This window comes from Aquarana catesbeiana, linkage group LG07, assembly GCF_042186555.1.
Source record: "Aquarana catesbeiana isolate 2022-GZ linkage group LG07, ASM4218655v1, whole genome shotgun sequence".
NCBI lineage: Eukaryota > Metazoa > Chordata > Amphibia > Anura > Ranidae > Aquarana > Aquarana catesbeiana.
In genome coordinates, this window is record NC_133330.1 from 235,843,736 (window position 1) to 235,868,669 (window position 24,934).

Sequence of the window (24,934 nt, forward strand, 5' to 3'; positions counted from 1 at the left end):
ACTGTTTTAAACTTGTAAACACCAAAATCTCAAAACGAGGCTGGTCTTTAAGTAGTTAAGACAGCAATATCAGTGAGATAATCCTATGGGTCCAGTGCTATTTTTCCACTTTCCTTAATTGTATATAAAAATGAGGCTCACAGCTGAATTTCACTTTGCAGTGCATTGTTTTTCAAATAATTTTAGGTTTTTTTTCCTATTATCTAATTTTTTGTAATTATAATTTGATGTTGATTATTTAGTATCATTAACATTTTTTTATAAATATTTTTTAGCATGAAGACCAAATATTGGGTCAATGAACAAAGGTAAGTGACACAAATAAAAACTCAAAATAAGTGTACTATAAAAAAAGAAAGAAAAAAAATACTTCTTAATGTTTACTTCATTATGGTCTGTGCTGCCCTCTAGTGGCAATTTTAATAATCTACTTCTGGATCTGGAGCAGCTGGTATAATTAAACTATGTAAGTGATTTGGAAGTGATCCTATAAGGATAAGAACATGGTTGATGCAACTGCCGGTGATATTTTTTAAGGTTCAGGCTGTGGGGCTGTCATCCTAATCTTCACTTCTTAGTAAATAATTCAGAACACATTTCTGATCAGTGATCAGTGGCCTACTTTGTAAGGAAGCCAGGACCATGTCAAGTTTTTTTTTTTTAATAGAGTAAGAAAGGGTTTAACCCCTGTCGGGTTAGTGTTTTGCTTTTTGTTCAGAATCTCTAGAAAATAAGCAAAATATGTCACTCGAACAGATATTTAAAAAATTCCCTTAACTCTTGTTCTTTCCCCTCAACTCATTGTTCTTGTGACAACTAATAACATGTTTTATTTCTCTGCACAATTTGTCCTGATGATAATTGTCACATGGACAAATACAGAGTGAAATTCTTTATTAATGGTACTGAACATTTTACCTACTTGCTCACAATAGGTAATATTGTGGGTAACTCTCCCACTTACAATAAAATCACCTGTGCAGTTCTTTCTTTATAAAGTTCAAAGTGGCACAAAAGTGAACCTGTACTTTGCCCATACCAGGCAAAATAACAGGTATGCTCTACAAAAGGGATCAGAAGAAGGCAGTGCTACCTGTAGCCCCTCTGCCCTGATTTACTACCAAACTGCCTTAGGTGTGTATTTATAAAAACAATTTTCATTGCTATTTGCCCAGTGAAAGGGCATGCACATTTGTTCTGTGCAGATTGAACACAAAATGAACAGTATTGGGCTGTTTCCTGTGCTGTTTGAATGCCTGTATTGATTTAAAATGGAAAATACAACATTTTGCCCCTAGATGGCACTATGTATCATAGGAATTTCCAACCGAAAATTCAAGAAATGTATCGCCAGCTTATGTTTGAACTTTTTGCTCCCCCATTACCCCATCCAACAAAACCTGGAGACAGGCCATTCAGGCAACGAGTGAGGCATTGTGAGGAGGGAGGTGAATTGTCACATGTTCATCCATACTCAGACATAACGTGCATTTCTCAGGTAATCTGGCAATGGATTGGAAAAAAAAGGGGGGGGGGGGGCAGGTAAAAATAAGTACTTTTTCCTTTTTTTACACTCCAGTAGAGTGAACCTGTTACCCGTCTACATTAGTCACAGGTGAGAACAGGTTCACTGTAAACATATTGTGGGTTTGTCTAATTATATGACATTGTTGATATATGGAAATATATATTTGAACAGTTCTGAACTGAGAACTTGAACCTTACTTATTACTTTGGTTTGTTTTTCACCCACTGCTATTTGTAGATATGGAGGTTTTTCTGTTGGAGCAAAGCTTCCTATTCTTGACATAAAAGGAGAAAATATAGCAGAGTTCTTCGGCCATCTGGGTGACATGACCAATGTCTCAGCAGTGAGTTTAAAAAATTGAATTTGATTGGGAAACATTATTGGAGGGTCCTGATAATAAATCTTTATGTATCTGATAGGGCCCTGTGGCGAAGTCCGTTTCCCGTGACTTGCAGGCTTTCCTTATAAACCTGGAAACAGAGAACAATGTCAAGGTACATAGTCATTATTGTCAAATTCATGATAATCATTTCTCCCAAAACATTGATCCACTGTGACCATCTCAAGGGCCTGCAGAACTGCCAAACCAAACGGATTAAAAGATCCTGGAAGGTATTTCTAGGAGAAGTGGTAAGATGATAAACTTTCAGTTTATAGTAATTTTCTAAGCAGAATACCTTAAAAGAAAATAATTGAGTATTTTAATTCACCAGGGTTTTTGAGTTGTTATTATATCGAAAAAGTATTTCTAAGGTCTTTCCTTGATCTTCCATCTTTATATTATTGTTGTACATTGGATTAGCCATGCAGATAGTTCATTGGTGTTAATGAGTGAGTTAGCTGGCATAAAGACTTGCTTTGTGAGAAGATGCAGTAAAACACAACCATTATGTAGTACAGTGTTTCTCAACCGGGGTTCCGCGGCACCCTGTGGTGCCATGAGGAGTCCTTAGAGGTGCCACGGCAACAGCCCGATCTGAGCGGTTGTCTGTTAGCTCCTGTGCTACAGGAGGGAGAGCACAGGGTTATCTCCTGTGTACAGAGGGGGCAGAGAACTGTGCCCACACCTCCCCCCACTCTCTGCTCCTCTCTGTACTCTCGCTAGCAAAAGAGAAAGCTCAGCTGGCCGCCCGACCACGTCCTGCCAACTGATGACATCATCGGTTGCAAAGAACTTGCCGGAGTTATGTTGAGAAGTGCCCGCTATCGAGAAGTGCCCGGGACGAACGGTGCATGAGCCATGCATGCACCGTGTAGAACAGCACAACAACTGATTTTACGATCAGATGTTGTGACGGCGCCTGCGCACAATAGCTGACAGAAGAAATGTTTCTGTCAGATTGTGCCCCGCGCTCCTGTGGCGAGTTCATGTCGGTGAGGGGCGGATTTGTACATGTTGTGGGTGGATTTATAAATGATGGGCAGTTGGGGGCAGAATTTTTAAAGATGGCCAGTGCTGCAAAACAAAACTTTTTATGCTAAATATGCCCTGCAAACTCGCCAATCAGCTGGCTAAACATGCCCCGCCAGTGCAATAGCATAAAAAGTTTTGTTTTGCAGCACTGGCCATCTTTAAAAATTCCACCCCCAACTGCCCATCATTTAGAAATCTGCCCACAACATGTACAAATCCGCCCCTCACCGTCATGAACTCGCTCATGGGAATGCGGGGCACAATCTCACAGAAAAATTGTGGGCGTCTCGCCCTCACAACAGCTGTGCGTAAAATCAGCTGTTGTGCTGTTCCATACGATTCGTCCCGGGCACTTCTAGACAGAACACCGGCAAGAGTACAGAGAAGAGCAGCGAGCGGGGGAGGTGTGGGCACAGCTCTCTGCCTCCTCTGTACACAGGAGTTATCTATGCGCTCTCCCTCCTGTTAATGGTTAAAAGAAGATCGCTCAGATCTCAGAAAGGAGAGGAGCTTGGGGGGGAGGGGTAAAAGCACAACCCACACCTCCTCCTGGCTCTCTCCCCTCTTGGCTGCCGTCACTACTGTAAGGAAGAGGGGTGATTTGGGGGTAATTGTGCTATATGGAGGATTTGGGAGCAGGTGGGGGGTTTGTGCTAGGAGGGAGGATTTTGGGGGGGTTGTGCTGGGATAGTGATTTGGGTTGGGGGTTTTGCTCAGAGGGAGGGTTTGGGGGGGGGGGGGGTTGTGCTCGGAGGGAGGATGTGTGGCATTTTGTGCTGGGAGGGGAATTTGGGTGGGGGGGTTGTGCTAGGAGGAGGGGGTTTGTGCTAGGAGGGTTATTTGGGTGGGGGTGGGGGGGTTGTGCTAGGAGGGAGGGATTTGGTTGGGTTGTACTAGATGGGGAGATTTGGTGGAGTCATGCTAGGATCGGAACGTGCAAAAAAAGCGGTTTCACTCAGATGCACCTCCTGGTGCGAACGAGCCCTCAGACAGAGGTGCCTCAAGATTGTTTGCGATTCTAAAGGGTGCCTTGGTTGAAAAAAGGTTAAAAAGCACTGATGTAGTACTTCAAAGCAGCTGATAGAGGGCCTTGCTGTGTTATGCTAAACATTATGCCTCCACTACAAGCAGCCTAAAGTTTACCATAAGACCCCTTTCACACTGAGCCGCCCCAGGCGTCTGCGGTAAAGCGCCGCTACTTTTAGCTCCGCTTTACCGGCGTTTTAGCTGCACTATTCGACCACTAGCTGGGCGGGTTTAACCCCCCACTAGCGGTCGAAAAGGGGTTAAACCCGCCCGCAAAACAGCCATCGGTATCACGGCGCTGCCCCATTGTTTTCAATGGGCAGGGGTGGTGGAGGAGCGATGTATTCACCACTCCTCCACCGCTGCAAAGAAGCTGCTGGCAGGACTTTTTGTGACGCCCTGCCAGCGCAGGTCTGCAGTGTGAAAGCCCTCTGGCTTTAAGGCTGGGTTCACACTGCTGCGGTGCGGGAACGCAGCAAATTTACTGTGGGTTCCCGCATCGCACCAACTCGCACGGCAGTTCACACTGCCATATGCGAACTGCTGGGGAGTGTCATACAATGTTAATGACACCCCCAGTTCAGCCCGCATATCGCACTGCGAACTGACAATTCGGACATGTATCGGATCGCATAAGTGTGAACACCCATGCGATCCGATTCTGGTCCGAACAAAAAAAAGGGTCCTGTGCGGGTTTGGACCGAATGCGGTGCGATATCAGCCATACTATCTGTATGGCTGATATCGCACAGCACAGACATCGCATGTGATGTGAACAGCAGTGCGCTGCGAATCACATACGATGTCTGCCACCGCAGCAGTGTGAACCCAGCCTCACATTGGGTTTGCAGCGGAGGCTTTTTTCAGGCGCTTTACAGGTGCTATTTTTAGTGCTGTAGTGCCTGAAAAACGCCTCAGTGTAAAAGGGGTCTAAGACTAATATAAGACTGATATATATAACTAATATCAGTTCCTGATTTTGATATCAGGATTCAGTAAATCACCTTTATTGCCGCAGTTGGACTAGTGAGAGAGAAACAACTCATATAGCCAATCAGGCTCTGCTACAGGTACAACCCTAATTCCAAAAAATTTACCATTTTAAGAAAAAAAAATAAGGTAATTTTGGAATTGATGGCAGCAACACTTCTCAGAAAAGTTGGGACAAGGCAACAAAAAGCTGAAAAAGAAAGTAACAAGGAAGAGCTGTAAAAACATTTTGCAACTGATTAGGTTAATTGACAACAGACCAGTAAAATAATTGGGTATAAAAATAGCATCTTAGAGAGTCAGAGTGTCTCAGTAAGTAAAAATGGGCAGAGGTTCACCAATCTGTGAAAAGGCGCGTCTAAACATTGTCGAATAATTTCAGAATAATGCTCCTCAGCGTAAAATTTCAAAGACTTTAAATATATCATCATCTACAGTACAGTGCAGACCTTCCAGCTTGGGGGGTGCATTATTGCAGCTTGCACATCTGGAAAGGCACCATCAATGTTAAAATATCCAGGTTTTAGAGCCGCATATGCTCAGGCAAGAATGGGGCAACAAATATCAAAACTCCAGCAACTGTCTCCTCAGTTCCCAAACATTTACAGAGTGTTGTTAAAAGAAAAGGGGATGCCACACCATGGTAAACATGGCCCTGTCCCAACAGGAATGTTTTGGAAATGGGGTTGTACTTTTCCAGCTTTTTATTGCCCAGTCCCAAAGTTTTTGAGAAGTGTTTTTGCCATCAATTTCAAAATTACATTATTTTTTTCCTAAAATGACTTTAACATTTGATATGTTTTCTATTTTCCATTGTGAATAAAATATGAGTTCATGAAATTTGCAAATATTTGCATTCTGTTGTTATATAGATTGTACACTGCGTCCCAACTTTTTCAGAATTGAGGTTGTACATGCTTACAGGAAGGCAAGTGAACTGAATGTTAGCCTCATCACTGTGCTGCATCTGCTTCACTGTCCTATCAGTGGGTTGGGGTTGTGTACCTGACCAAGCAATAAAGGTCAATGGCTGTGCTGCCTCTAGCTGTTTGCCCAGAGTTTAGCATCAACCAAAGCCTTTGTTAAATTCTTTGGTTTACAAATGATATTTGAATTTTACTGATTGTTTCTATGATTTTCCTTCAGATAATATATGACTAATGCCGCGTACACACAAGCGGAATGTCCGACAGAAAAAGTCATACGGAAGCTTTTCATCGTATATTCTGATCGTGTGTATGCCTCATCAGACTTTTTTTTTTTCGAAAATTCTGATGGACCTAGAAATAGAACATGTTCTAAATATTTCCGACTCAACCAACTCCTATTGGGAAAACCGCCCGTCTGTATGCTTTTCCAACGGACCAAAAACGACGCATGCTCTGAAGTATGAGACCGAAGCTATTGGCTACTGGCTATTGAACTTCCTTTTTCTAGTCCCGTCGCACGTGCTGTACGTCACCGCGTTCTGGATGATTAGACTTTGGTGTGATTGTGTGTACGCAAGACAGTTTCAGCGGAATTCCATCAGAACTCCGTCGGAAAAACCTTCAGAGTTTATTCCGACGGGAAAAGCGGGCGTGTGTACGCGGCATTAGACTGCAGTAAGCAGCAGTTGAAGCTATTTTCTAGCCTGAGCTCCACCTCTCACTTAAGATACATCCCTCTTAACTGGGCCTTATGTTTGGCTTAACAGTATGGGCTCATGCACACTGCAGCTCAAAAAAAGCTGCTTTTACAGGCATTTGAGCTTTTGTTTCAGCTTGGAGAAGCTTGTGCTTTTTTGTGCTCTTGCACACATTTTTATTGAGCTTCTTCAAGCTCCTTTGAGCTTTTTTGAGCATAAGCGTTTTTTTCACAAACCCTCCTAGATAGTATTTTCTTAACCACTGTATAAACAAAACAAAAAGCTGGAACAAACATTTTCGCGCATTTTCGAGCTTCTTTGGGGCACTAGCTCTTCGCAAAAACGAAAGTTTGGTGGGGGGTTTTCTGCGTGTAGGAGCATATGACTGAAAACGCCTCAAAAAGTCATAGTGTGCATGGACACATTGGCTAACATGGAGGTGAGTTTCCAGGCAGAAACAAATAAGAGCTCAAAAGAACTCAAATGCCTGTACGAGCCGCTTCTTTGAGCTCTTTTGAGCTGCAGTGTGCATGAGTCCCACTAATAAAGGCAACATCACACAATGTGGTCCAATTAATTTGGTGGACTGGGGATTATGGTGTGGGGTTGTTTTTCAGGGGTTGGGTATGGCCTCTTAGTCCCAGTGAAGGGAACTCTTAAGGTGTCAGCATACCAAAACATTTTGGACAATTCCATGCTCCCAACTTTGGTTTCCCAACTTTGTGGGAACAGTTTGGGGATGGTCCCTTCCTGTTCCAACATGATTGTGTACCAGTGTACAAAGCAAGGTCCATAAAGACATGGAAGAGCAAGTTTGGAGTGAGAAACTTGACTGGCCTTCACAGAGTCCTGACCTCAACCTGATAGAACACCATTGGGATGAATTAGAGCAGAGACTGTGAGCCAGGCCTTCTCATCCACATCAGTGCCTGACCTCACAAATGTGCTTCTAGAAGAATGGTCAAACATTCCCATAGACACTCCTAAACTTTGTGGACAACCTTCCCAGAAGAGTTGAAGCTGTTATAGCTGCAAAGGGTGGGCTAACTCAATATTGAACCCTATGGACTAAGACTGGGATGCCACTAAAGTTCATATGCGTGTAAAGGCAGGTGTCACAATACTTTTGGTAATATAGTGTACCTGTGCATAGTTGCTGCCCTTTTAGGCAAACTAACCAGTAATCATTTACTTATGTTCAATACTTAATAAAATGTAAACGTTTTACTTAATTTCTTTTTAATCAGGTAATTATAAAATATAATCATATGAATGTTTGATGTTTGCCAATACTGTAGATGTGCTGTGTGCTTTGTGAAGCCTCTTCCTTACAGTTATTTTGCTAAAATAGGCCTAGATGACTTATAAGAGACACACACTGGTGTCTCTGCATTAGCAAAGACATCGAATTTTTTATCAGAGACTTGTCATCTAGGGGTGTCTACCAAGGTCAGTGGTGGTGATTAAACCAACATTGCCAAGTCCTGCCATAATTGGCAAGATAAGGAGATGATTATCTAATGTCTACCTTTAGACAGAGCTACAGTTTGTGTTTTAGGATATATGTAGATGCAAGTATTTAATATTATAATTATTTAATATTTATTTAATATATCATGGTTATTATTGATAGGGAATACATGTTTTTGAACTATCTGGCATCACCTAATAAATATAATATGGCTTTTTTTTCTAGGTTTGGTTTAATAATAAGGGCTGGCATGCTATGGTCATCTTCATCAATGTTGCCAACAATGCTATTCTCAGGGCCAACCTGGAGGAAGATAAAGACCCTGAAGAGTATGGTATAACTGCAGTGAACCATCCCCTCAACCTCACCAAAGATCAGCTGTCCGAGGTCACCGTGTAAGCACAAAGCCATCATATGAAGTATTACCAGATAGTGTTTTATATAACCAGTATAGAGTCCCTTTCACATGGCCATTTTGATACATCATTGAATTCCAGAGGTAAGAATCAGCGGATTCTCGCTGCCAGAATGACCGGGAATGCGAATAGCAGCGACTGCTCAGCCTATATAAACTAATAACAGGCTGACAGTGGCTGCCATTGTTCTCATGAAGCCGCACATTAAGTGCATACCTCCCAACTTTTTGAGATGGGAACAAGGGACAGCAAAAGTATGAAGACATAGGACACACCCCCTGCCACACCCCCTTAAAGGAGAATAAAAAAAAAAAATAGTTAAACTTGAAATTTACAAATGCAGCAATTTATAATTTGGATGAAAGGTTTAGCTCTGGGAAACACTTTTTGAAAGATAAAAAGTGCATTTTATATACAACTATATAGATCGAACCAAAATGAGGGACAAATGAGGAGGAAAGAGGGACAGAGGGACATTGCTCCAAATCAGGGACAGTCCCTTGAAATCAGAGACAGTTGTGTGCTATGTAAGTGTTTGCATCCAGGCTTGGGCATCCACATGTAGTCAGCTGCATTCAGGAAGGGATATCTGCAGGTAAATGCTTGGTGTGTGGCTACATGCGAATAGCAGCAGCTGCTGTCCTCTCATTAGTTTATATAGGCTTAGCGGCCACTGCTATTTGCATTCAAATGAAAACTCTTTTTGCGCTTAGTGATTTAAATTGTGGATGCTGCACAGAAACTACCTGAATACAAGATAGTAACTAGAATACTGAAAAATAGGTGTGCTTCCACAATCATATGAATCAGTACATAGCGCTACCCCAGCAGGACCTGCTGGTTAGGATGGGCCCTCTATTCTTTGTCTCAACCTCTTTAAGAACTTCAGCCCCTCTGACACACTAGGCTGAGTGTACAAAGCATGTACTATCACAGAAAATCACTGAAAGTAATACTTAGTACCCGGTAGTAGTCAGTGGCGGCTGGTGTTTTTTTTGGGGGGTGGCAAAAAACTTCCCCCAAACCATCCCCCCGGGGTCACACGATCGGTAATCCAGTCCCGCACTTATGCCATCTAGGTTCCAGGCGGGCAGTGCTCCTACAGACGGCGGGCGTCTCCTTCTCTGCAACACGACGGCTTCCGCTGTGCATCTCCTCCTCCTGGGGCATCCAATAGGATCACCTGTCCTTTCAGCCTATTGGGTGACGGGTCCCACTTCCAGATTGGCCAGGAGGAGGATCAGTGTGAGGATAGGGAATATTCATTCGCTATTGTCACACAACTGGGTGGGCTCGGAGCGCATAGCTCTGCGCCCCGAGCCCACCCATTTTTGAAACCTATTTGAGCATAAGGCTCTAATCACATGCTTCAAAAAAAAAAAAAAACACCCCCCCCATTGGCATCAATGTGCTGGCACCCCACATGATTAGATGGCCGAATGCATGGATGGGGGGTGGCGACTGTGCACCCCTAATGGCCAGACCGCCACTGGTAGTAGTACAGCAAAGAAAATAGGCACCAAACCAGTTAGTAAAGGCAAAGCTGATATATTATAACCTTATATGGTTGTTAACAAAATAAGTATAGAAATGGATTAACAATGGTAATAACACAGTTTAGTATACAGGGTGATTAGCAATAAGGACTAGGCATAGATCAGCATAAACAGTAGCAAGGTCACCTAAAGTGCAGCAGTGAGCAGTGATAAAGCTTGATTTACAGAACAAAAGAACTATACTGCCAAAGTGTATTGATGGTGAATATGTTAGACCTAGTCAAACTGGATGTGCACTGTTAATGAAAATGAAGGAATGGGAGAAGGGAACAAAGAGGACTTGCAGGATGATTTTACGGAAGGGGTAGTCCTTTATGTTATTCTTCTGCTGGCTGTTGTTGGTACACTTAAAAACAGTTTTAGTAAACCAACATGCAGTATAGGTGCAGTAAAGAAGCAGTAAAGTTGTGGTAAAGATGCAGTAAACCTGTGGTATAGCTGTACAGGTGCAGTATACTTAATGTCCTACCTCCAGTAACTAAGTTCTTGCTAGCAGTGTGAATGATGGGCAGCACCCTCTCACTAGTCCCTGTGGTGCGGCTGTGAACTTTCACTTGTAAAAAGGAAGGCTCCCTCAGTCTCTCCATAGAATGCCTCTGTAGTTTCAGCAGTGGGAAGTAGAAGGTGAGAGGATGCTATGGTCTCTGTGGCAACGGTGCAAATGTGATTGCTGTGATTTGTGCTGAGCTGCCTTGGGTGTCTCCAATGGTCTGGCCTCTCAGCAATCTTGTCAGTATGCAGCATATGTGCTCTCTTCTATTCCCTCAGTGCCAAATAAGAGAGCATAGCTGAGCAGTCTCAGAAAAACAGGTCCACTGCTCCTCCTTGACCCAGTGTCTCCTGGGAATTATAGTGTATAGAGTCCATAAGCTCCACAATATGGCTTACTCCCTGGACTTCAAATCCCATGATCTTCGGCATTCTGCATAGGAACCCATAGGCTTTTCTGGCTATAATTCTCCCTCTGCTGACAACATTTAGCATAACAGCAGAAAGTGAAAGTAAACTGATTATAATGGGAGAAATGTCTTTCTCCATGTTTTTGTGGTCCAGCACCTGGCTACAGATAATACAAACAAACGAGTGGATAAATCATACGTGTGCATATCAAACCAATCAGTGAATAATAATCCTCAAAAAAATAGTAATAAAAAAGTTATCACACATATTTAAAAAAAAAACAATTAGCGCACATGCCAATAATTGTGAGAAATTGTGAAAGTATAGTGAAAATCTGTACACTCATCACCTTAAAGTGATTGTAAAGGATCACCTTGTAAAACAACCCATTCAGTTTAAAATAGAAATAAAGGGCAAAACATTTGTTTATAGATATAAAAAAAAAAACATTATAAATGCTTTTTTTCCCTTTTTTTATAAGTGATCACATTCCCTCTGTTTTCAGTTGCATAAAAGCTGGGGGAGGAGAAGCAACAGTACACTGAGCTTCCTAGTGAATGGCTGTGCAGCAGGGGCGTGTCAGAATAAGTGTGTTCATTGGAGGAGAACACACTGAGTTCCCAGCATAACTAGAGAACTGCCCACAATGTGCTCTCCTGTTTAGTCTGATCAGTTTTTAATAAGAAAGCAAGGGGACTAGCAGGATCACCAGGGATTTCATATAAAAGGAAGCAATACAAAGAGAACAGGAGACTTTCTCATACAAGTACATAGTACAGCAGGCACATCACAGGAATATGTAGTGTTGGGGTAACACACGCTTTAAATGTGATCTAGGATTTAAACAAACAAATGTTGTCTAGCCATACTCCACATGTAATAATTTGCAGCCTCTTACCAGAGCTCCTTGATCTCTATAAATAAAGAGATCAATAGCGCTTGTAAAGTAGATGAACAAACAGATGGCCATTTCAGATAATTCAGCTCTTGTGCTTTTGCCTTCGTAGCAATTAATACCGCCAAAGAGAATGCTAGCACCAAACCCCAGTCATTCCACTCGTAAGAATTTGTTGTTGGAATTTGGAAAATGCAGCTAACCGATTGCGTGAAGGAGGCCTTACCTAACCCTGGTATACACTAGTTTCTGCCACAGGGGTTTGAGAATAATGATCCAAGAGTAAAGATACTCTCCAGTCAAAACTGAAAATAAAATGTGAACAGCATGTAGGGAGCACAGCCTTCGTGCTCAGTACCCCAATTTTTCATCTAGGCTTTTCTATAGAACATCATTCCACCTCAGGTCCATATGTACAGCAATCTTTAGTTCTGGAAACCCCTGCTTTTGATGAAGGAGCTCTATTCCCAAACACACCCACTGCAGATTCGTTGTCTTTCACAAACAGACTCATATAAAGCATGCCAATACTAAGAAGTTTCTCAAAGACACCAGTGAGATTTGAACCTACCTTTGAGTGTAATTGTAGAGCTTGGACCTTGATGAAGGGAACATACCCCGATAGTATGTCCTGAAAAATTGTATGTTAGTGCAAATAAAAAAAGTATCACGGACAGTACTCAATTGTCTCAAGTTAAATTAAAGCGGAGTTCCACACAAAAATGGAACTTCCGCTTTTCAGAACCCTCCCCCCCTCCGGTGTCACATTTGGCACCTTTCAGGGGGGAGGGGGGTGCAGATACCTGTCTAAGACAGGTATTTGCACCCACTTCCGGCATAGACTCCCATGGGAGTCTATGCCTCTTCCCGTCCCGACCGCGCTGTCTGCTGGGAACACACAGCTCCCAGGAGAGAGCGGGGACCACTAGGGACGCCGCAACGCTTCACTTCCTGATTCCCTCACCTAGTATGGCGGCGGCAGCTGCCGAGAACTGAGCGGGTTCTCGGCGTCCCCTGCCGACATCGCTGGACCCCGGGACAGGTAAGTGGCCATGTATTAAGGTGTCAGCAGCTGCAGTATTTGTAGCTGCTGGCTTTTAATATTTTTTTTTTTTGGCAGTGTGGGTGAACCCCTGCTTTAAGTCCTACTTGTGTTGCACTTTTGATGCATTTCCATCACAATAGTGCTACACTGTTGTCAGTGGGAAGAATAGTGCCCCGTTGTTGGTGTCAGTGGGAGGAATAATGCCCCGTTGTTGGTGTTAATGGGAGTAATAGTGCCTCATATTAGTGGGGTTAACAGAACCCTAGGGGGCAGATAACTGCAAGTGAAGGGTTCACAATTTGGAGACCATTAGTCTAGACCCTTTATTCTGCCCAACAAATTAAACATATTTGAGCTTATTTAGTAAATCAAAGCAGCGAGTAGTAATCATATGTAAAAAATCCTCATTAAACCAATAAAGGGTTCATTTTAGCAAAGTCAGAGCGGTAAAGGATGACTTGCCAATAGTTTGCCATACTGTATGTTACTGAATTTACCATATTGCTTTTGTTTTTAGAGGAAGTCTTTTCAGTGAAACCCTTTTTCTTTCAGGCTGACTACTTCAGTGGATGTTGTAGTTGCCATTTGTGTGATTTTTGCTATGTCATTCATCCCAGCAAGTTTTGTGTTGTATTTGATCCAAGAAAGGGTGTCCAATGCCAAGCACCTTCAGTTTGTTAGCGGAGTTACTCCAGCTGTGTACTGGTTCACAAACTTCGCATGGGACATCGTGAGTATTATATGTTTTTGTTGTTAAATGTAAATACACTTCATCATTATAGAATACAGGAAGGGAGATTTCTCAAAACTGTTTCTGTTACAAAAAAATGTTGTCCAGATTCTGTCATTAGGATACTGTCAATAGAGCTTTTTTTGTGCCAGGTTTCATAAATGTTGCCAACCATCAGTCACATACAGTGGATAATGTTGTATGTGTTATTGTTAGTGTTTGTTAAAATTGTGCTGTGGTCATTTGTCTGATATCTGATTAAATAGTGAACTCCCAGAATGGAAGATGCAATGGTGTAAGGGCAACATGATCACACTTATGTGACTCTAGTGATCTCTTAGGATATCCAGTAGACAATATTGCTTGTTGGTATATGCCTGGATTCTTCATATCTGCCAGATGTCACCATCATCATGGATCTCTAAATCTGATACAGATTGAGCCAAGCTAATGGTCACTCAGTTTCAGGCCTGTACAGGACATTTATCCATTTACTAAAGCAGTAAGGTGTCATGGACACATGCTTGGATCCATCAGCAAAATGGGGAAATATGCTGTAATTAAATTCAGCTTGATAAATGGCCACTCCATCTAAAACAAATATTTCAGCTTGCATTATGTTGAGAAGAATAACAAGGGTCTGGAAGGGTTAAATGATGCATACAAACCTCTAAGATTCTGCTTAATCAAAAATAATACTCATCTTTATTCAGATGTGTACAGTGGTCATCCATAATGTTTTCTCCATGTAGTGTCAAAGTTCAGGTCAGACTAGTTTATTAAAGCTGATACCATATTGCATCCTAGATGTACAGTACTAGTGCTAAAAAGTGCTATAGTTAAACAGTTATAACTTAATCAATCATAGATAATTATCTAAATGCTCACATTAGCATTACTGGTTTCACATCCTCATTAAAATAAGATAATCAAACCATTACTGCAGTTAGTATAATGGATAACATTTAAAAAGAAACAATCAGTAAAGTGGTAATAAACCCAAAAACAAAAATTTTTTATATTGCAGTTTACCAATTGTCAGATGTGGTGGCTGCATTATTTTCACCTGGTGATCCTGACCAGATCATAAGAAAATAAAGGGAATAGTCTAAAAAAAATTCAAATACAGCCACCGCTTTCAAGGATTTGTAAGCTGCAATATATTACATTTTTGTTTTGGGGTTTAATAACACTTTATGCCTTATAGTGACAAGAATAGTTCAGTGAGAATTTTCCAATAAAATGTCATTGGATACATGATATACAGTGTAATTTTTTTTACCTAGATTTACAATGAGAGTATTAGTGAAGTATTTGGCTATGGTTATCAAAGATTAACTCTTATGCCCCGTACACATGGTCGGATTTTTCCAACGGAAAATGTGTGATAGGACCTTGTCGTAAATTCCGACCGTGTGTAGGCTCCATCACACATTTTCCATAGGAATTTCCAACACACAAAGTTTGAGAGCTTGCTATAAAATTTTCCGACAACAAAATCCGTTGTCGGAAATTCTGATCGTGTGTACACAAATCCGAGGCGCAAAGTGCCACGCATGCTCAGAATAAATTAAGAGACGAAAGCTATTGGCTACTGCCCTGTTTATAGTCCCGACGTACGTGTTTTACGTCACCGCGTTCAGAACGATCAGATTTTCCGACAACTTTGTGTGACCGTGTGTATGCAAGACAAGTTTGAGCCAACATCCGTCGGAAAAAATCCTAGGATTTTGTTGTTGGAATGTCCGATCAATGTTCGACCGTGTGTACAGGGCATTACAGCGGAAAAAGGCATTTCTTCTACACAGCCATTAGTGGATCCTAGCATGCATGAAACACCCACTAGTTTCTTACTTTTCTTTGGATTTGAGGGGCTCATTTATAAGTGGACCTTATATTTTTATGCAATGTCTGGTTTAAACGGTGTGTATCCTGTTAAGAGGTGATTCACTTTAATAATGTATAAGGTTTTAGACCCCTTTCACACTGGGTCCGCCCGTTCGTTAGCATTAAAGCGCTGCTCGTTTTAGCGGCACTTTACTGTTGTTTAAGCGGTGCTTTTCGTCTGCCAGTGAGGCGCTTTTAACCCCAGAGAAGGGGTTATAAACGCCCATGTTGCGGCGCTTTTGAAGCACTTTACAGGCGCTTCGAAAGTGCTGCCTATTTGTTGAAATGGGCATGGGAGTTCTGCCCCAAAGATGGTGCTTGCATGACATTTTCTAACGTCCCACAAGCGCACTGCCCCTGTGTGAAAGCACTCGGGTTTTCACACTCGGGCGGCATGGGTGGCAGTTTTCAGGTGCTTTACAGGCGCCATTTCTAGCGGTAAAATGCCTGAAAACTGGCTCAGTGGGAAAGGGGTCTTAAAGTGGAGCTCCACCCAAAAGGGGAAGCGCCGCTTGTTTGCTTCCTCCCCCCCCCTCCACTGCCACATTTGGCACCTTTCCAAATTTAAAATATGGTTATCCTGTTATTTATTAGAGATACTTATATAGCGTTGACATTTATTTCACTTTTACTGTATTTAGTGAAGTGATAGTTATAGTACATATTTTAAAAATAAAAAGTGTTCCTGTGTCTTCAGGCAAACTATGCCATAAGTGTGGCTATGGTGGTCGTCATATTCATTGCGTTTGAAAAGAAAGCATATACATCATCCACAAACCTACCAGCACTCATAGCATTGTTGTTTTTCTATGGGTAAGTAATTATACATGTTCATGTGTTTTTACAGATATTAGAGACAGTACCTATGTGTTTTACATATGCATATTTTATAAATCATAGTCTCTATCATTTTCATATAGTTCTTTCATCTGAATTACCTGGTTGATCCTGCCAGTCACTTTTCTTCTGTGTTCTAAACGGACCTCACAAAGTTCAGAAGCTGATCTGTGTTTTTATGGTCAGCTTTTATCCTTTGGCTGGCCATTCAGAGGTACAGGACACACATCATGCCTGTATTGGGTAATTTGTTCAGCCATCACAACCTTGACTAATCACAGCCACAACCTTGACCAATCACAGCCTGCCTCTGGCACACACACCCTTCCAATCACAGCCTGCCTCTTGAACAAACCCCTCTGCTCAAGCACAGCCTGCATCTTGTCTCAGGCTGAACAGCCAATGGAATCCAAGCACACTATGTATCTGCACAGTGTCCTGTCACCCTTGCCTCTACTACCAGGATGCATGGTCACATGAGAGAACAAATGAGCATGTCAATTATTGTGTAGCATCCCAATGAACCCCGAGGCATGTTTTTTTACTCCCAAAGACAGGGTAGGCTGCCATTTTCCCAGACATGAGTCCATGATTGAAAAATAGATGATGTGTAACAATGGGGTGAAAGTCACTTTAAGTATTTTTAAAGATTTTATTCCTTACTACATCACATGGGAGAGAGGGATAGGGAATTCCAAACACCCTTACTAACTTGCAGACTAACAAGCCCTGGGGAAGAGAGAGCTCACAAGGTGCACCCTAAATATTTGTGCTGTCTCCAGCATTCACCAGTGGCAATAAACCTCCTACTGACTGGCCAGGCAAACATAAATATTCATAACTCTTAATTACTGTTGCATCTCACTCTATCATTACACCAGTGAAACCTACTAGTAACAGAAAGAGACAACAGCAACACTGAGCTTAGGGGAAAAATGAAATGAGCAAATAGACTATAAAAATGTTTGCTCTGTCTACCACCCAGAAAGACTAAATTTAGATGCTTCGGGCAGGATGGCTACAACTGCAATGCCTGTAGACTCTTCCTCTAGCTCCCTGTCTGTACCAGGGTATGAACTTCCAGTTAGAGAATAAAGGTTGATGAATTACGATTTTGCTGATAACTGCATTTGTATTCCATTGAGAACTACAAGTTCATCTGTTTGGTGCAGGAGGGCTGCAGCTGTTGCACTATGTTGGGAGCGTGTGCCATTCCCACTACTGTAGTATAGTGTTAAACCACGCTTAGTGTTCAGAAATATAAAGCAGCCAGCACTAAAAGAGACAACTTGTGCAAAAAAAGGGTATAAATAGTGCAGCGCTAAAAACATAAATCATACAAATATGAATTAATATGAATCATAAAGTGAAAAAAATTATACAAGTGAATATATAGAAAAACTCATACGCTCATAAACAGTTCATGTTTCGAAGGAGAGTCCATATATTCGTGTTTCCAATATTAATGTTCAATCACCCCAGATGATGGCTGACTGAGACGAAACGCGTCGGGTCTACTGTCCTGTCTATGCCACTACAACTTTACTCTCTATGCTTTTGATGTTGTACTGAAATGTGAGTGATTTACATTTTTTTAAAATAAATGTTATGTTTTTGTCGAGTCTCCTATCTTTTCTCTTTGGATTCATGTCCTAAAGGAGTATTGATGAGAGGACTCCACACTCTGAAAGTTTTTATAAGTTTACATACCATTCCATTAGCTATGATGGTTGTTGGCATTTGGCGATGATTCCAGTGAAGATTCCCTATTCAGGTGTTGAGACACCAAAGTCCGTTTGACCCATTTGTTATATGCTAAATAGGGTCCCACTGTTCCGGTAAGCCTCCTTACACTATATTTGGTGGCAGAAGGTTTTCACAGCGATGATTTCTTTTCACTTGGGTGATTGAACATTAATATTTGAATCACGAATATATGGACTCTCCTTTGAAACATGAACAGTTTATGAGCTTATGAGTTTTTCTATATATTCAATTGTATAATTTTTTTCACTTTATGATTCATATTAATTCATATTTGTATGATTTATGTTTTTAGCGCTACACTGTTTATACCCTTTTATTCCCACTGCTGTGCAGTGCACCGGAAAGCCAGCCCAAGATACAATTGCAGCTCCGTCAATAAAAGCCGTGGATTCAAAGAGATTGATAACATATTTTGAAATTTCACAAACATGTTAAGGACAATATATGAAATTTTAGTGATCAGATTTATAGCTACATTAATCCTTTTTATTTTAAATATATATCCAAACTTGTTTGAAAACAGCTAATATAAAAGATATCATTCCTTGTCTATAAATGTCCTCTAGATAGAGCTGTTGTACACACTTATCTCTGTTTTTTTGTTCACAAACTGACTTTTTACAGTACTTGACCTACACTAACCATAAAATAAAGTAATTAATATGAATTAATAGTATGATCACAATGGAAATCAATATATTGACATATTTAGCTGTTACTTTCTGCCACCATCCATTTTTTTCACTACACAAATATAATACTAAACTATGGTTTTAAATCCAACGTTTTGTTTTTTACCCTAATGCATTATCTGCATTTAAGGTAAAAAAAAAAAAAAAACCCAGTTACCTAATCTACCCCCTGTCCCTAAACACTTACCTGCCTGAATCACGGATCCAGCGCTGTCCTGGCTGCAGCACTGGTCCTCTCACTTCCTGCTTTCACAAGAGACACCGAGTGCAGAGGGAATCACAAACATTTGTGAGGAGGATCAAGGCTGCTCTGTGTAATATCGTTGCACAGAGCAGGTAAGTAAAACATCTTTTTTTTTTTTTTAATTAAAAAACGATAACTCTCTATTACTTTGACATACATATACTAAATAGAACTGTACACAACTTAAAGAGGAACTTAATTAATTTCAGCAACCTTTGGTTCTGTGCATGTGCACAAAAACTGTAGGCTGCTAGAGTGACCATAGAAACTGTCAACGTTTGTGCGCATGCTCAGAAAGTCCCAGCACACGCGCAAAAGCACTGCCAGTCTTTGCCAGCTCCCAAATACCCAGCATAGGTAAAATTTGTAAGATGGTGAAGCAGAAGATGGGTGAGAGGAGGGGATTAAATCAGCTGTGGGGTTCCACTTTTAAGCTGAACTCAAACCTTACCCTCAGTCTTGGCCAATGGCAGACTATCCTGTACTGAAATTGCTTACTTATTTCACTGCATAATGTGAGCTTCTTATAACATACATTAGCAGCTGCAGCATCATCTTGTGTCTTGGCCTACCATTTTCCTTTATTGGGTTTAAGTTCTTTCAATCATGGAGGCTCATCATCACATGTGGGCATTACCTAAGAAAGTAAACATGCAGTTACAGTCTTCCCTTGGATTTTCCACTCCTCCAGATTGACATCCACCTACATGGGCATTTTGATATTTGCATGATGCCTCCCAAGCACCATCCTACTGCTTGCATCAGGGCTGGAGGTTTTTAAGAGGAATGCTGGGGTAAGATGTTTTCAGGAGCTATGTGCAGCACTTTGCTGTACCCTTCCACCAGTCATGATCTTCCATAGTGACGTAACTAGGTCTAAAATAAGGTATATGACGCAACATAAAGGTATTATGTAAAAATGTCATTAGCATGTTGATGGGGTAAAGGGGAACCAGGAAAAGCAAAATATAAGAGTAAATTTCAGCTTTAATATACATTATACGTTAAATTGGCACAAATATTTGTAGTAGATATGGTTTGAATGGAGATTGTTGCATTATCAGTTTTGCTTTTGCTTAGTAAGTGCAATAGTCAAACCAAAATTCAGTAGTCAGCCTATGTTTACCCTTTAAAACTATGAATGATTATTTTCAGATGGGCTGTAATTCCTATGATGTATCCAGCATCATATTTCTTCAATGTGCCAAGCACGGCCTATGTTGCATTATCTTGTATGAATCTCTTCATTGGCATAAACAGTAGCGCCATTACTTTCATTCTTGATCTCTTTGAAAATAACAGGGTGAGTAAAATGATGCTGCAAACTATATGCTTAGAAACACATTGCAGAGAGCATTATTGATCATTAATTTTCCATTGTTATGCATGACTTTCACTAGAGCTATTAGAATGTATCCAAAGGCATTTGTTTTTTGTTATGGATATGGTAACATTGCTCCCAGAACAAGAATAGAGGGAAAATTGTTTAATGGGAACATCTGCTCTGGCTGCCTGCAATGGTATATCATTAATGCCCCATACACACTATGGGAAAATCGGACGAACAAACGTCCGGTTTTCCTCAGTGTTTCACAGCAAGTCGTAACTGAGGATAGAAATAATGTACAAAAATTCTCGTACGACAAATGCTTTTTTTTGTTATCTGTTGTTTTTGTTTTTCATATCTGATATTTCTCATACGAAAATCGTTCGAAAACGGTACTCATTAAACGAAAATCGTTCGTTCTGTTCCTGTGCAAGAACATTTTTGGAGTTTGTCCCTTCAGAAATTTGCATCTGGAAGGTCGGAATTCGTTCGCCCGATTTTCTTATAGTGTGTACCGTGCTTAAGAGATTTCCCCTCATTTCCTTTTGTGTTTACAGGATGGGAAGTGAAGAGAAATCTTCCCGATGAGTACAGATTTGGAAAAAATAAACCTAAGGCAGATTTGAACCATTCCCTATTCAATCCAAAATATAAAAAAAATACTTTAAATGTGCATTAAATATAGGCTGGCCATACGCTGAATGAACTTGGCAGGAACCTAATAAACTTGCTGAAATTCACTCAGTGGGTGGCCATGTCGGCCCTGTTCCAGCTGACAAAAGTTGACTGCCCGCTGGAAAAGTTTTGGATGAACCCATCAGATGCAGCTAATGTTCAGGAGCTGTCAGAATATTATAGCCTGGCATGGAGGGGGGGGGGGGGGGGGGTTAATATATGGCCAGCATGATGGGTAAAAAAAAAAATTTTTCTGAGGTTTTCAAGGATAGATATGATTGTACAAACCCAAGATGGCATACATGAAGCTATAAAGCTAGAGCTTTGTAAAGCTGAACATACAGCACATACAACGTCTAAAATCTTCTTTAGAGTTTGAAGGTATTCAGTTAACAGGGTAAATAGAATGATTGTGGGCTCCTACTCATGAGAGCACTTTAGATCTTTTTTTTATATTATCAAATTTTTATTTATTTTCCATTATATACATTACTTCATACTTTAAATCTACAATATTTCGAGTTTATCCAAATAAATACATTTTATCTTAACAATTAACAATTATTAACAATTCTTCCCCCTTTCAAACACACACAAAAAAAAAAATCCCAATAAAATTTAAACATTTCCTTCCCCCTTCCCCTTTCCTTATTTCTCCCACCCCTACACCAATAGTGTTCCCTCCCCCACTTGTCTCATCTCTTCCTCTAGATATAGTGTTTCCATTGTGCTCCACACTTCCCTTCCAAATCCACAAAATTTAAAAAGACATTCCGTCCTTGTGAGAGAAAAAAACTTCAGCCTGTACAAAAAATTCTTGTTTAGGAGGCTACTAAGCCAATTCAAATCACTCTTAAGAGTCAACCTTAATATCCCAAAAAAAAAAAAAAAAAAATAAAAAGGAAAACTATATGAGGCTTCTATGAGCCAATGAGCCATACATCCTTCATGGTCAGTGAGTAAATATACCATCTTCCCTTTACTATATCTATTCAGACTATCCCTTCTCTTCTGTGCCCCCCTTCCTACCAAAGTGTTCTATCCCTTCCCATTTCCCCACCCCTTATCCCTTCCCCGTATTCAACCCCAGTGAAAAAACTAGTAAGGGAGAAGAGGAAGAGAAAAAATTTTTTTTTAACAGATTTATATATATCCCCCCCACCGGGACACCCGCGATTGAACCCAGAGACCACACTACTCTTTACATCATTACTCTATCTAATCTCTTTCAAGCAGCGCACCCATCCTGCCCATGTTTCAATGTTTTTATCTTTCTTGTCTTTCACTGCATGCACCCATCTTTCGGCCTCCATTATTAAGTTGACCTCTTTCTTCCAGTCCGCCAAGGTTGGACTTCTTGTTTGTTTCCATAGCCTAGGTATTAATGATTTGGCAGCATTTAGATGTGGAATAACACTGTTCTTATAAGCTCTAACAGACATTGAAGTTGAAACAAAAAGTTCCAGGGTGTCACCTCTATTGGTCCGGGGGATAACCTTTCATCCCAAGAAGCGATTGCTTCCCAGAACACCTTAATCTTAGGGAAAGACCACCATAGGTGGAGAAAGGTGCCTTTCTGTCCGCACCCTCTCCAACATCTGGCGTCTGCCGTTGGGAACCTCTTTGCTATCTTAACTGGGGTCCAATACCACCTAGTCAAAAATGTATATGACATTTCTTGAATCTGTGAGCTTATAGATGTAGAGTACGTCAAGTTAATGAGTTTCTTAATTTGTGCTGTGGTAAGATTATGACCTAGTTCTCCTTCCCATTCTCTAATAAAGTATGGAACCGTTTGGTTTTGTGTCACGAGAATCAATCTATACATCTGTGACATCAAGTGTCTTTCAATGGGTATATTTACACACATGGATTTGAAAGCAGTAAGAGAACTCACTGGTCTCGTCCCAGGTTTAAGTCCCTTGAAAAAGCACCCCAATTGATGGTATCTCCACTCCTCCATAGGTATCCTCCCCATTTTCGATGTCAGATCTCGCAGGGGGGTTAATGTTCCATGGGGGGCAAATTTGCCACATGCCGTATCCCCATCCCTCCCCCAAGCTCCAAAAAATCCCACCTCCTCCCCAGGAGGAAACCATGGGTACCCCTCCAATGGGGTCAAAGGGGATATCCGAGGAGCGTAGTCTCCTGATTGATTTAATTTATCCCAAATTAAGAGTGTGCTCTTTGTGAAATGGTGATGTCCATTTTGAGAGACCCCTGTCTGTACTCGGAATCCACGGGATTCCGGCCAGCTTCCTGCCTGCCATTATCTGCTCTAAGGGGACCCATATTTTCTTTGCAGAGTCGTGGCACCAGTTCAGGATCCGCACTAAAGACATTGCTCTATAATATATAGCTACATCTGGTAGTTCCATTCCTTCTTCCAATTTGCCTCTACACAAAATATCATACGCCAATCTGGGATGTTTATCACTCCATACAAATGCTATGAAGGCCTTTTGTAAGGTTTTAAAAAAACTTTGTGGGAGTGTAATTGGCACTGTGTGGAAAAGATAAATTATTTTGGGTAGTACACTCATCTTTATGGCACTGACCCTTCCAAACCGCGTTAATAACCGGCCCCTCCATTTCTGCAGGTCCCCAATTACCCCCTTCATTAAGGAACCATAGTTTAAATCATACAATAGTTTAGGATCTGCTGTAATATGTATTCCCAAATATGTCAATGAGTTTTTGTTCCAAATAAAGGGATAAGAATTTAGCAAAATCGTTTTCATCCCTAGGGGTACATGACTAGGTAACAATATGGACTTTTCAAAATTTATTTTGAAGTTGGATAAATCTCCAAACTTAGAAACCTCTGTCATCAAAGCCGGCAGTGATGTCTGTGGTGACGAAAGATAGAATAATAAGTCGTCGGCATATGCCAAGACTTTATATTCAACTGATCCAACCCATACCCCCTGAACTTCAATATTTCCCCTCACTTTGCAAAGAAATGGTTCTAATATCATAGCGAACAACAGCGGGGATAATGGACACCCTTGTCTTGTGCCATTACATATTTGGAAATAATCCGACAGTGTGCCATTTACTTTAACTCTCGCTCTCGGCGTCGCATATAATGCTGCAACCCAGCCCATCATGCGTTCCCCCAGACCCATCCCCCTTAGCACCTCCGTGATGAATCCCCAGTTCACCCTATCAAATGCCTTTTCGTCGTCCATTGACAGCATCACTCTTGGGGCCTTGTCAGGGCCGTGTTGCATCCAATAATGGGTGTGTAGTTCCCGTATGGTATTATCTCTGGCCTCACGACCCTTCATAAAGCCCGTCTGATCAAAGTGAACTAGCTTCAATATATGGTCCTGTAACCGAAGAGCCAAAATTTTTGCTAAGACCTTAGTGAGTTTAACAAGGAGATGGGTCTGTAGTTCACACACTGCTGGGTATCTTTCCCTGGTTTAGGAAGTATCGTTATGTATGCCAACAAGGCCTCTGGAGGTAATGGATTGGAGGCATTAACTGAATTAAAGTAGCTACATAATGGGCCTCCTAATCCGGTAATACATTTCTTATAATATAAATTGGTGAGCCCATCTGGTCCTGGGCTTTTACCTTTCGGCAGACTCGATATTACTTCGTTTAATTAATTGATAGAGATTGGTCTATCTATTTCTTCAATTACCGTGGGCAGCAGCGAGGGCAGCGCTGAGTCTTCTATATACTCTCGAATTTCCAATTTGCGCTGTTCTCCCTTCGCACTCGGCGAAACAGTATGAATATTATATAAAGCCTTATAAAATTTGTGAAATTCTGCCACAATGGCTTGAGATTCCACTATCTTTTTATTTTGGACTATTAGGCTATACACATGCCTGGATTCTTGCTGTTTTTTAAGCTGTCTAGCCAATAGCCGACCGCATTTATTGCCCTGCTCATA

General features: G+C 41.2%; 1 protein-coding gene across 2 annotated transcripts in view; it reads left to right on the forward strand.

The window, feature by feature from the left end:
• Positions 1–24,934, forward strand: part of ABCA4 (ATP binding cassette subfamily A member 4) — a 450,770-nt gene that overhangs the window by 335,751 nt on the left and 90,085 nt on the right. For both annotated transcript variants that reach the window (XM_073593112.1, XM_073593113.1), the window contains 7 exons: positions 276–308; positions 1,766–1,871; positions 1,948–2,022; positions 8,282–8,451; positions 13,421–13,598; positions 16,183–16,298; positions 20,181–20,328. In XM_073593112.1, coding sequence (XP_073449213.1) covers positions 276–308; positions 1,766–1,871; positions 1,948–2,022; positions 8,282–8,451; positions 13,421–13,598; positions 16,183–16,298; positions 20,181–20,328 — 826 coding nt within the window. The remainder of the gene's footprint in view (positions 1–275; positions 309–1,765; positions 1,872–1,947; positions 2,023–8,281; positions 8,452–13,420; positions 13,599–16,182; positions 16,299–20,180; positions 20,329–24,934) is intronic.